Raw genomic sequence first — 13,765 nt, forward strand, 5'->3', positions numbered from 1 at the left:
AATGTGCTTGTTTAATTTGTCCTAGCCCAGGGCCATGAATATTATCTTATTTTGAAACAAACATGAATTCTTACAAAAGTCACTGATGTTTTGTTGCCAATAAAATGTGTCAAGTTCTGCATACCCTCCAAATGACCTTCTCTTCCCTTCTTGATCAGACTTCTTGAAAGAAGAGACAACCCTCATTGTTTTATTTTCTTACATCCTGTGACTCTTGGGTCCATTTCCATCTGCTATCTACTTGAACCAGTCTACCGGAATTGTGGCTCGAGGATAGGAATCAATTCCCAACTGCCAAACCCAGTGGTCATTTTTTAAGTGGGATCTAATTGGACCTCTGTCACCCTCTTCTGATGTTTTTTTATTTTAATTTTTTTTATTATATTATGTTAGTCACCATACAGTACATCCCCGGTTTCAAACCAATGTAAAGTTTGATGATTCATTAGTTGCGTATAACACCCAGTGCACCATGTGATACGTGCCCTCCTTACTACCCATCACCGGTCTATCCCATTCCCCCACCCCCTCCCCTCTGAGGCCCTCAGTTTGTTTCTCATAGGCCATAGTCTCTCATGCTTCATTCCCCCTTCTGATTACCCCCCCTTTCTTTATCCCTTTCTTCCCCTACCGATCTTCCTAGTTCTTATGTTCCATAGATGAGAGAAATCATATGATAATTGTCTTTCTCTGCTTGACTTATTTCACTTAGCATTATCTCCTCCAGTGCCGTCCATGTTGCAGCAAATGTTGAGAACTCGTTCTTTCTGATAGCTGAGTAATATTCCATTGTATATATGGACCATAACTTCTTAATCCAGTCATCTGTTGAAGGGCATCTCGGTTCCTTCTATGATTTGGCTATTGTGGACAATGCTGCTATGAACATTGGGGTGCATATGGCCCTTCTCTTCACTACGTCTGTGTCTTTGGGGTAAATACCCAGTAGTGCAATGGCTGGGTCATAGGGTAGCTCAATTTTTAACTTTTTAAGGGACCTCCACACTGTTTTCCAGAGTGGCTGTACCAACTTGCATTCCCACCAACAATGTAGGAGGGATCCCCTTTCTCCACATCCTCTCCAGCAATTGTTCTTTCTTGCCTTATCTATTTTTGCCATTCTAACTGGCGTAAGGTGGTATCTCAGTGTGGTTTTGATTTGAATTTCCCTGATGGCTAATGATTTTGAACATTTTTTCATGTGTCTGTTAGCCATTTGTATGTCTTCATTGGAAAAGTGTCTGCTCATATCTTCTGCCCATTTTATGATTTGTTTATTTGTTTCTCGTGTATTGAGTTTAAGAAGTTCTTTGTAGATCTTGGATACCAGTCTTTTATCTAGATGTAGTATCATTTGCAAATATATTCTCCCATTCTGTGGGCAGACTCAGTTTTTTTGACTGTTCCCTTGGCTGTGCAGAAGCTTTTTATCTTGATGAAGTCCCACAAGTTCATTTTATCTTTTGTTTCTCTTGCCTTTGGGGATGTGTCATGAAAAAGGTTGCTTTGGCCGATGTCATAGAGGTTGCTGCCTATGTTCTCCTCTAGAATTTTGATGGATTCCTGTCTCACATCGAGGTCTTTCATCCATTTGGAGTTTATTTTTGTGTATGGTGTGAGAGATTGGTCAAGTTTCATTCTTTTGCATGTAGCTGTCCAATTTTCCCAGCACCATTTATTGAAGAGACTGTCTTTTTTCCACCAGATGTTTTTTCCTGCTTTGTCAAAGATTAGTTGCCCAAAGAGCCGAGGGTCCATTTCTGGGTTCTCTATTCTGTTCCATTGGTCTTTGTGTCTGTTTTTGGGCCAGTACCATGCTGTCTTTGTGATCACAGCTTTGTAGTACAGCTTGAAATCCGGCATTGTGATGCCCCCAGATTTGTTTTTCCTTTTCAACAGTTTCTTAGAGATTCGGGCCTTTTCTTGTACCATACAAATTTAAGGACTATTTGTTCCAGGTCTTTGAAAAATGTCATCGGTATTTTGATCGGGATAACATTGAACGTGTAGGTTGCTCTGGGTAGCATGGACATTTTAACTACGTTAATTCTTCTGATCCATGAGCATGGAATATTTTTCCATCTTTTTGTGTCTTCCTCAATGTCTTTCAAGAGTGATTTATAGTTTCTAGAATATAGGTCCTTTACGTCTCTGGTTAAGTTAATTCCAAGGTAACGTATGGTTTTTGGTGCTATTGTAAATGGGATGGATTCCCTAATTTCTCTTTCTTTGGTCTCGTTATTCGTGTATAAAAATGCAACTGATTTCTGAGCATTGATTTTGTATCCCACCACATTACTGAATTGCTCTATAACTTCTAATAGTTTGGGAATGGATTCTTTGGGTTTTTCATATAGAGTATCATGTCATCTGTGAAGAGAGACATTTTGACTTCTTCTCTGCCGATTTGGATACCTTTGATCCCTTTTTGTTGTCTGATTGCTGTTGCAAGGACTTCTAGTACTATGTTGAATAATAATGATGAGAGTGGGCATCCTTGTCATGTTCCTGATCTTAAGGTATTCAACAAGTGGATATGACAATTGTAAATATATATGCCCCCAACAGGGGAGCAGCACGATACACAAGCCAACTCTTAACCAGAATAAAGAGACATATAGATAAAAATACATTAATAGTAGGGGACCTCAACACTCCACTATCAGAAATAGACAGAGCACTGGGGCAGAAAACCAGCATAGAAACAAGAGCTTTGAATGCCATACTTGACTAGTTGGACCTCATAGATATATATAGAACACTGCACCCCAGAACCAAAGAATACTCATTCTATTCTAATGCCCATGGAACATTCTCAAGAATAGACCATGTTCTGGGTCACAAAACAGGTTTCAACTGATACCAAAAGACTGAAATTATCCCCTGAATATTCACAGACCACAACGCTCTGAAATTGGAACTCAACCACAAGGAAAAATTTGGAAGAAACTCAAACACTTGGAGACTAAGAACCATCCTGCTCAGGAATGACTCGATAAAACAGGAAATAAAAAATCAATTTAAACAATTTATGGAGACCAACGAGAATGAAAACACAATAGTCCAAAACCTATGGGATACTGCAAAGTCAGTCCTAAGGGGGAAATACATAGCCATCCAAGCCTCACTCAAAAGAATAGAAAAATTTTAAATGCAGTTTTTATATTCTCACCTCAAGAAGCTGGAACAGCAACAGAGGGACAGGCCTAATCCATGCACGAGGAAGCAGCTGACCGAGATTAGAGCAGAAATCAATGAATTAGAAACCAGAAGCACAGTAGAGTGGATCAACAGAACTAGAAGCTGGTTCTTTGAAAGAATCAATAAAATTGACAAACTGCTGGCAAGACTTATCCAAAAGAATAGAGAATGGACCCAAATTAATAAAATTATGAATGAAAAAGGAGAGGTCACAACCAACACCAATGAAATTGGAAGGATTATTAGAAACTATTATCAACAGCTATATGCCAATAAATTAAGCAATCTGGACGAGATGGAGGCCTTCCTGGAAACCTATAAACTACCAAGACTGAAACAAGAAGAAATTGATTTTTTAAACAGACCAATTAATTATGAAGAGATTGAGTCAGTGATAAACAATGTTCCAAATAACAAAACTCCAGGCCCGGATGGTTTTCCTGGGGAATTCTACCAAACATTCAAAGAAAAAATAATACCCTGTTGGGGGCATAGATATTTATAATTGTCATAATCACTTGTTGGATACATCCTTTAAGAATAATATAGTGCCCTTCTGTGTCTCTAACTATAGTCTTTAGTTTAAAATCCAATCTGTCTGATATGAGAATTGCTACCCCAGCTTTCTTTTGTGGTCCATTGGCGTGAAAGATGGTATTCCATCCCTTTACTTTCGGTCTGAATGTATCTTTAGGTTCAAAATGAGTCTCTTGTAGACATCAAATGGATGGGTCATGTCTTTTTATCCAATCTGCAACCCTGTGGCGTTTTATGGGAGCATTTAGGCCATTCATATTGAGAGTGATTATTGAGAGATATGATTTTAATGATGTCATGTCGCCTGTAAAGTCTTTGTTTCTATAGATTGTGACTTTCTTTTCTATATCACTCTTGGGGCCTTTTTACTTTTATAGAACCCCCCCTTAATATCTCCTGTAGGGCTGGTTTCATGGTTACAAAATTGGCCAATGACTGGCAATTCTGGAAGGTCTTTATTTCTCCATCAATTCTGAATGACAGCCTTGCTGGATAAAGGATCCTTGTCTGCATGTTTTTCTCTGAAAGAGCTTTAAAAATGCCCCCCCCAACCCTTTCTCTCATTCCAGGTCTGTGTAGACAGGTCTGACATAATTCTGATACCTTTGCCTTGATATGTGAGAAATTTCTTTGCCCTGGCCACTTTCAATACTGTATCCTTGGATCTAATATTTGCGAAATGCATATGACGTGACGTGGCGTAGGTTTGTCGTGGTTGAGCTTGGGAGGGGTCCTCTCTGCCTCTTGGACATGAATGTTTGTTTCCCTTGCTAGATTAGGGAAGTTTTCAGTTACAATTTGTTCAAATATCTCTTCTAGACCTCTGTTTTTCTCCACCCCCTCAGGGATGCCGATGATTCTGACATTAGAACTTTTCACTGAGTCAGTAACCTCCCGTAACCTATATTCCTGAGCTTGGATTTTTTTGAGTTCAGATTCTATTTTAGTTTTTTCTTCTACTAACCCATCCTCCAATTCACTGATACGTTCTTCTGCCTCATTCACCCTGGCCGTCAGAGCCTCTAGTTTTGACTGCATTTGGCTCATAGAATTTTTAATTTCTGCCAGATTCACTCTCATTTCCGCCCTTAGAGATTCTATATTCTCATTAACATTTTCGTTAATACTTTTTTCAAGTCTACACATCGTCTTGACCATTGTTACTCTGAATTCCATTTCTGATAATTTGGTTATATCCATATCCATTAGTTCTGTGGCAGAGGCCACAGACTCATTGTCTTTTCTTTGCTGGGGGGGGGGATTTCTCCGTCTCGTCATTCTGATGAGGAGAGGTTGCGGGGTTCTCCAGAGCCCAAATTATTGACTGGAACCCAGGCCGTGTGCCTTTGTTTTATCGGGATCTTAGGAATGTGGGCTTCTTGATTTTTCAGCCTGCCTTCTGGGGGAGGGGCCTGCCACGTGGATACTCAGGCAACCCTGTTTGGGTAGAGTCTCCGTGTCCCCTGGGAGGGGGGTTGGGGCTGGGCACACTGTGAGCCGGTATTTCCAGGCTTTTGTTCTCTGGCGGCTTTCCCTGGTGGTCTGCTGTGCCTCTTCTGAGAGTCAGAGCAGCAGTAGCCGAATCTCAGCCTCTGTCTCAGAACAGAGGGATCGCCAACCGTTCTCCACTGATGTTCTGGCCGCTTTAACTCTGTTACTGTTGGTGCTTCTCAACCCTGCAGCGTCCAGGAATGTGAGCCCCATACCCATCGTCCCAGCCCTCACTTCCAGGGCCGGCGCATCTCTGTCCTTTGTGTTTCTAATACCACCAGCCGCCAGCCGCCCCGTGCGCTCTGAAGCTCCGGCCTTCAGTCTGGTGGTGCGTTCCCCGGCTCACAGTCTCAGTCCTCTCTCTCGCGGTGCCGTCCCTGAGTCTGCCCGCTCCTCCGTGCAGGTGGCTACTGCTTCCCGGCACCCGAACGCGGTGGCTCCCTCCCCCTTCCGTTTATCTTCCAATATCTGTGCGTGGTTTCACGGCTCCCCGCTTCGTACCTCAATACTCAGCGCTGGAGATGTTCATTTGTAGAGATCCAGATGTATCTTCCTGAGTCTCAGGCTGATTCTGTGGATGTTCAGGCTGGTCTGGTACCTATCCAGCTCGACTCAGGGGACCAGCTGAAAAAGAGGTCCCCTACTCCTCTGCCATCTTAACTCCTCCCCTCTTCTGATTTTTTAAAAACCATCTCTTCCCTATTTGATTCATAGAAACTTTGATCCACCTCTTAAATGCACATACTTTTCGGGATCCTAGGCTCACCAGGAATGCCTCAACTTGGGTCCATAAATCCTGAAAATATTGTGAAAATTTCATTCATATATGTATGTGTGCATGTCTTTTTTTCCCTGCAGAAGGGCCTTCACTGGCTTCTTAGGGATTCTTTTGTCCAAGAAAATCCTTATAAGAGAGCTTACTTGCTCTAATAATTTCACCTGTCATCCATCAGTTGATGTCTTCTGTTTGCCTCCAGCTCAGATAATTCTCTGAATTATTAACTAATTATTGCCTGGACATTGCTTTCTAGGTATCATGTAGACTTCTTAACACATACAAAACTAAATTCATCTTTTTTTCCCCAAACCATTGTCTTTTTTCAGTATTCTTCATGTAAATTGTAGGTACTGCCATCCAACCATCATCCAAGCTGGAAACATAAAGGTAGCTCTTACCCCTCCTTCTTGGCTACCTCCACTTTTCCCCACTCCTACCCCTATGGTCTTCATCACCCAATCAGTCCCAAAGTCTTATTCATTCCACCTTTTCAATATTTTCTCTGTGTGTCCTCTCTTCTTCATCCCTGGACAACTGCCACAGTTCTCCCAACTGGTTGCCCAGCCCTCAGTCAATTTCCACTCCAATTCATTCTTCATACAGTTTCCAGAAAGATGCAGATAAGAAATAGTTATGAATACATGCAGTAGCTTCAGTGTATCCTGTTGTTTACACTGGCTTGGTAGACTACTGCCTGATGGTGCACTGCTTGTTTTCGTAAATAAAGTTTTATCGGAGCACAGGCATAATTATTCATTTATTATTATCTGTGATTGCTTTCAGTGCTACAATAGCAAAGTTGAGTAATTGAAACAGAGACTGTATGTCCTGCAAAAGCTAAAATATTTACCCCCTGGCTGTAGACTCCTCGCCTACAGGGTCAAGATAAATCTCCTTTAGCATGACGTATCAGGACTTTTTAAACCTGGTCCTATCTCCATCACCTGATACCTCACCATTTCTTCCCGAGCACTTGGTTTCTATTCACAGAAGATTGACTTTTGTTCTCTTTCACGATCCTTCCGTCCACCAGTTGGATGCCTCAAATGCATCTCTGGTCCCTGCTGGACTGGAGACCTGTCACTCCTTATTTCAGTCCAAGATGAGGTATTACCTTGTCCGGTAGCATTTCCTGTATCTTATCTCCCTCTTTTAATTTAATTAGGGGCCCTCTTGGCTTCTATAATGATATCCTTAATAGATATCATTCTATTTCCATATTTTATCATTATTGTTTGTTCCTCCCCCCCAACTAGATTGTGAATTTTTGGGAATTATTGTATCTTTAACTCCAAGAACAGTGCCTTTTCACAATAAGAACTCGGTAATAAATTTTTTGGCTAAAAGAAATAATTTTATATTTAGAAGCAGAACTGTATACTTTTCTAGTCTAGCCCCTTGTTTTATGAAAGTGAAACAGAGTCTGTATATTTACCAAAAAGCACAGAGGAACTTAGTGGCTTATTTGTAATGAGAATCCATAACTGGCTCTGAACTACACCACTCTACCCAGGATATTCTAGTCCAAAAGAAGAAAAAGGCATTGGGTAATTAAAGTTATATATAGTTATATAAGTATATAACTATATTAAACTATATTAAAATAACTATATTAAACTATATTAAAATATTGTTATATTTTCAGTAATTAATAAATGTAGAAAAACACTAAAGATCTTGTCTCCACTTCTTTGTCCATCAAATGGTCATAATAATATCTGCCTCCAGTATTCCTAAAAGAATGATTTATGACCATAAAGTAATACAGTAAGTATAAAAGTATAATCGTGGCAAATAAGGGAAAGTTTGTAAATTCAATGGTGATAAGAATTTGAATAGATATGATGGTGAATTAAACTTGACTTTTAAATTGACAGAATTTAGAAATCTAGATTTAACTACTATTGTTCTAAATTACAAGTGTGCTCACTTTTTAGAAAAAATGAATATAAAATTTTAGCTTAAAATTATTATTTAAGTTTGTCTCTATATATACATGTTTGTGTTTAATTAATTAAACTTTACAAATCAGTTTGTGTTTAGTTCTTTTCAGTTATGCCCACCTCCCATAACTCAACATATAAATTTAATATTTAAGGTTGAGATGTAAGTTTTCAGAAAGACATGTATAAAGCAGTATGTATATATCCCCTGAATTCCTTGTAGATATTTTCAGTAAATTTCTGTGAAGTTAGATTGAATTTTTATTGGAAAATTACTCTCTCAAATGTAGCTACCTCTTTAAAAGTGAATTTATCACTAGGTTTTACAAAGCATCATATTCATTTTTTTTCTTTTCCTTTTGGCTTCACTTTCCTTCTTTCTCTGAGTTTTAAAAATCGTTCATTATTTCTTTGTCTTCAAGCCATGTAGATCCAGCTAAATAAAATGCCGTCCTCCTTCTCTTCCCCTCATCTTCTCCATTTACCAAAATCCCTTCTTCAAAACTTTGCTGCACCCTCGTTCTGGGCCCTGCACATTGTGTAGCTGCTGCTGCTCTCCAGGTGTTCAGGGCTATCACGAATTCATCAAGCCCTGATTCCTGACTCATTTAACTTTCTCAAGCTGCATCCGAAGCTCCCTAAGGGTGGGGTCGACCTCTTGCTAGATCTTGTGCCCTGATACTTGCCATCCACGCTGTTACATGGTTGGTGCTACACTGATCCTTTAAAAGCCATTTTGATGTGTCCGTTTAATTATACTTTTAAGAATTTTCGTGATTTTAAAAAGTAATAATGCAAACAAAGATGAAGAAAGATACTGCCTGAAGCTGTGACATGGTTCCTCTGATCTTCTTCCACAGATTACAGCTCCCTCAGCTTCGGGTTTGACTTATTGGTGTTCATCATCTTGTACCACAATCTCATCCCCATTAGCCTGCTGGTCACTCTGGAAATTGTGAAATATGTTCAGGCCATGTTTATAAACTGGGTGAGTATTGAAATCAGAAAGTTTAATTTTTTTTAAAGTTTCTAACCTTTATTTCAAACTTCCTCCCTTATATAATAAAAAAAATTTTTTTAATGTAAAGTTCGATGATTCATTAGTTGTGTATAATATATCAGAAAGTTTAAAAAACAGTTCTGTCTTGATCTGTGGCTTTGGTTTTGAAAATCAGCATAACTGAGTTCTGACCATGGGGCTAGTATGTGGGTCAGTTGTGCTTTTGACAGGAAAGCCAAACATTGGTGTTGGCCTGACTCAGCTGTGCTTGGGCCTCTCTGTGTCTCTCTGGAGGACACCATTGTTTTATATCTTTATTCTAACTGAAAGGAAAGATTTAAGAGCCAGTGTCTTAGTAGCAACTGTAAAGAGATAGCCCATTAAAATTTAAGATACTCCAGAGGAGGAGAGTCCAGTAGACTTACAATAGATTTACATTATCTTGGCAAGAGTGACAGAAACAGCTATTCCAGAATCACTTCAAATTAAGGAAAAGATTTCTTAGGGGGAAAACCATGCATTCACTTAAGTTAATACTTAATAACATGTGACTGAATGAATTTTCCAATTTGAATGTATGTGTGCAATTTTCAGTTCTATCTTAAAAGATTTTTCCTGGGAATAAAATTTTTGTTAGATGTCTCACTAAAATGATCTCCATGTCAAATAATTACGATCACTTGAGGGGTACTGTTATTTTTAACAAGCAGAAAATAAGACCGAGTGCTTTTCAATGTATTCTCATTTAATTTTCACAGTAGTGCTGTGAGCTCTGTGTTACGGCTCCCATATTATGGATGTGGAAGCTGCGAAGCACCCCCAGGATCCCACAGAGTGTCTGAGGCAGAGCCAGGATTTGGAAGCCAAGTCTTCCAATACCAAACCAGTGATACACTGACATTTGTTTCTACATAGCATTGCCTCTCTTGAATTGGCTCTGCCAATGTACGCGAGAAACTAGCACCCAAGACTCTCTAAGTATTCTAGACTTGCCATTTTGAATTCTTTCTCATGTCAGAAGACCAGTGGCGGTACAGTTGACCTGAAGAAATTTTGAGCCTAATTCTGACTGTGTGGCTTGGCTATTTTGTTCATTTCTTGCAGGATGAAGATATGCATTATAAAGGAAATAATGTCTATGCCATGGCCAGAACATCCAATCTTAATGAAGAGCTTGGGCAGGTGAGGGCCCCTTCAGAGACTGGGTATGTGACAGGAACTTTGAAGAAGGTGAATCTAGGGAGAGCGTATCTAAATCGAAGTGCTGAATTCAGCCATAGGCTGTAGTTAATATGATAACCTATATGGAGCTTCAAAGTATGATTTGTTAAAAATATTCATAATGCATCATGGGTTGCAAGTAGAATGGACCTAATACAGGTTATTAATGTGCTTATGAAAGAGTAGAAGGGCTGGAGGAAAAGCTTCAGCTAGCTCTCAAGTTGTCAGCTTTCAGGGAGTCCCAGGAGATTGGGGACCTGCCACTGGTGGCCATGCTCCTGCTTCCCTAAGGCAGATGAGGCATAGGAAAGTATCTGGAGCCTGCTGCAAAATTTCATACCTGCCTAATTAATGTACCCTCAGGCCTTTAGTCCCTACAACACACTAGAAAGGGGCAGAAATGATGCCCGGTTACCAACAGACAACTGGTTCCCTTCTAAATGGCAGTGACACCATTACAAGTATAGATTGTTTTTTTTAAAACTCCCACAGTTATTTGTCAGTTATACCCCAGTACAGCTGGAAAAACCCAACTAACTCCCACAGTTGTGTGATACTTGACAGGAGGAAGACTTCCGTTTGTTATTTTTTTTCTTAATTACTTTTTGTTCTTAATATGATTTTACAAGATTATAATTTCCCATCTTTCTTTTTCTTTTTTTTTTAATAAATTTTTATTTTGTTATATTAGTCACCATACAGTACATCCCCAGTTTTTTTGTTTTTGGTTTCTTTTTTTTTTTAATAATTTTTTTTATTATATTATGTTAGTGACCATACAGTACATCCCCAGTTTTTGATGCAATGTTCCATGATTCATTATTTGTGTATAACACCCAGTGCACCATGCAATATGTGCCCTCCTTACTACCAATCACCGGCCTATCCCAATCCCCCACCCCCCTCCCCTCTGAAGCCCTCGGTTTGTTTCCCAGAGTCCACAGTCTCTCATGGTTCATTCCCCCTTCTGTTTATCCCCCTTCATTCTTCCCTTCCTTCTCTTACCGATTTTCCTATTTCTTATGTTCCATAAATGAGTGAAACCATATGATAATTGTGTTTCTCTGCTTGACTTATTTCACTTAGCATAATCTCCTTACACAACATTTGCAGCAACATGGACAGGACTGGAGGAGATTAATTTTCCATCTTTCAATTCATTGGAGGCAATATGTAAATTATGGTAAAAGCAGAATTTTGGGGTTAATTTTCCTGGAAGTGAACTCTGATTTCACCCATTTACAAGCAACATCACTATGGGCTTTGTAGGCAACATGCTGGCCTTGACTCCTCATCTGTAAATCAGGCGTGATCATATAGCATCTACTTCAGAAAGTCGTTAGGAGGACTGAATAAGATAATGTATTTGTGATATACTCAGCACAGTACCTAGTATGAAGAAGGGATTTAATTAATGCTAGGAATTTAATTATACCCAGGAATTTGCATATATGCTTTTTGATTTAGGGTCACATTGTATAGTATCATTTGAATAGTGAGTTCTCAGTAAATATTTATTTTAGAAGGTTTCTGGTGCCTGGAAATGCCTGATCTGAGAACATGAACAGCCTTTTTACCTTGGACAACCAAAGACGAAGGAAGATGGAATCATCAGCGTTCTAGCAACTTTTCTGCTCATGAAAATCTGATTACTTGCTAATTCTCTAAACATATGTTTTCTGTTGACAGTTGGGAAAAGATCACTTTATTCACTTTGCCTAGTCAGTTGACTCTAGCCTGTTTAGGGTAGTAACTAAATATAATAAAACTGGCTGTGGAACTCAAGCTTTAAAAATTAATTGTATTGTTTATGTAGGTAATACATAAAGATGAGGGCAGAAATCAATGAAATTGAAAACAGAAGACAATAAAGGGTTTAATATTCAGAATATATTAAAAAACTACAACTCAACAGCAAAACCACAAAAATCTAATTTAAGAATTGCCGAGGGATTTTAATAGGCATTTCTCCAAAGAATTTATATAAATGGACAGCAAGCACATGAAAAGGTGGTCAACGTTACTTATCTTTAGGGAAATGCAAATTAAAACCACGTTGAGACACCACTTCAAACCCACTGGGATGGCTACTACAAAACAATAAGAACAACAGACAACAGGTGCTCACGAGGACATGGAGAGGGTGGAACCCTGTGCACTGCTGGCAAAAATGTAAAATGCTGCAGCCACTGTGGAAAACAGTGTGGTGAAACCTCAAAAAATTAAACCGAAGATTATCATATGTTCCAGCAATTCAACTTCTGGATATTTTCATGAAAGAACTGGAAGTAGGGACTCAACCAGGTATTGTACACAAATATACAATGTACAATGTAGCAGCATTATTCACAATAGCCAAATGGAAACAACTGAATGTCCGTTAATAGAGAAATGGTTAAACGAAAGACGGTATATACATACAATGGAATATTATTCAGCCCTGAAAATGACTGAAATTCAGAAACATACCACAACATGGATGGACCTTGGATCTCGCACTAAATGAAACATGTCAGACACAAAAGGACAAATAGTATATGATTCCACTTATATGAGGTACCTGGAATAGTCAGACTCATTGAGACAGAAAGCAGCATAGTGGTTACCTGGGGCTGTGGGAGAGGAGAGAATGGAGAGCTACTGTATTGTTGAGTTGGTAGGAGGTTTCAGTTTGGGATGATAAAAAAGTTCTGGAGATGGATGGTGGTGATGGTTGCACAATTATGTGAATGTGCTCAATAACACTTAAAAATGGTTAAAATGGTAAATTTTATCTAAGTACATTTTACCACAATAATAAAAAATGCTCTAATACTGCCTCTTTCCCTTTTTTATTGAGTAATTGACATATATGATTATATTAGTTTCAGGTGTACAACATAATGGTTTGATATTTGTAAATATTGCAAAATGATACATCTAGTTAACATCTGTCATTGTATATAGTTACAGAGTTCTGGTGATGAGAACTTTTGAATTTGCAATTTAGTATTTTTTTTTGAACATGCAATAGAGTATTATTAACTATAATCACCATTCTAGACATTATATCCTCAGGATTTATTTATAACTAGAAGTTTGTACCTTTTGACCCCCTTCACCCATTTTGCTCACCCAGCACTCCCTGCCCCTAGGAACCACCAATTTGTTCTCTATAGCTCTGAGTTTAGTTATTTTTCTTTTTCAGATCACACATGTAAGTGAGATCATGTGGTATTTGTCTTTCTTTGTCTGACTTATTTCAAATAGCATAATGCCCTCGAACTCTTTTCATGTTATACAAATGGCAAGATTTCTTTCCTTCTTATGGCCGAATTTTGTGTGTGTGTGTGTGTGCGGGCGCATGTGTGCATAATTATGTATCATTATATTATATATATACCACATTTTCTTTATCCATTCATCCATCAACAGACACTTAGGTTGTTTCATCTTGGCTACTGTGGATAAAGCTGCTATGAACATGGGGTGCTTATATTTTTTCAAATTAGTTTTTTTCATTTTCTTCAGATAAATACCCAGAAGTGGATTTGCTGGTAGTTCTGTTTTTAATTTTTTTGAGGAGCTTCCATGCTATTTTCCATAGTGGTTGCC

At 38.7% G+C, this 13,765-nt stretch overlaps 1 protein-coding gene across 1 annotated transcript in view; it reads left to right on the forward strand.

Annotated features, from left to right (window-relative positions):
* Positions 1–13,765, forward strand: part of LOC123791812 (phospholipid-transporting ATPase IB-like) — a 189,411-nt gene that overhangs the window by 45,986 nt on the left and 129,660 nt on the right. The window contains exons 12-13 of the mRNA XM_087864917.1: positions 8,811–8,938; positions 10,055–10,132. Of these exons, the coding sequence (XP_087721043.1) occupies positions 8,811–8,938; positions 10,055–10,132 (206 nt within the window). The remainder of the gene's footprint in view (positions 1–8,810; positions 8,939–10,054; positions 10,133–13,765) is intronic.

Source organism: Ursus americanus, chromosome 10 (assembly GCF_024610735.1).
Source record: "Ursus americanus isolate L20-20 chromosome 10, mUrsAme1.1.p, whole genome shotgun sequence".
Classification (NCBI taxonomy): Eukaryota; Metazoa; Chordata; class Mammalia; order Carnivora; family Ursidae; genus Ursus; species Ursus americanus.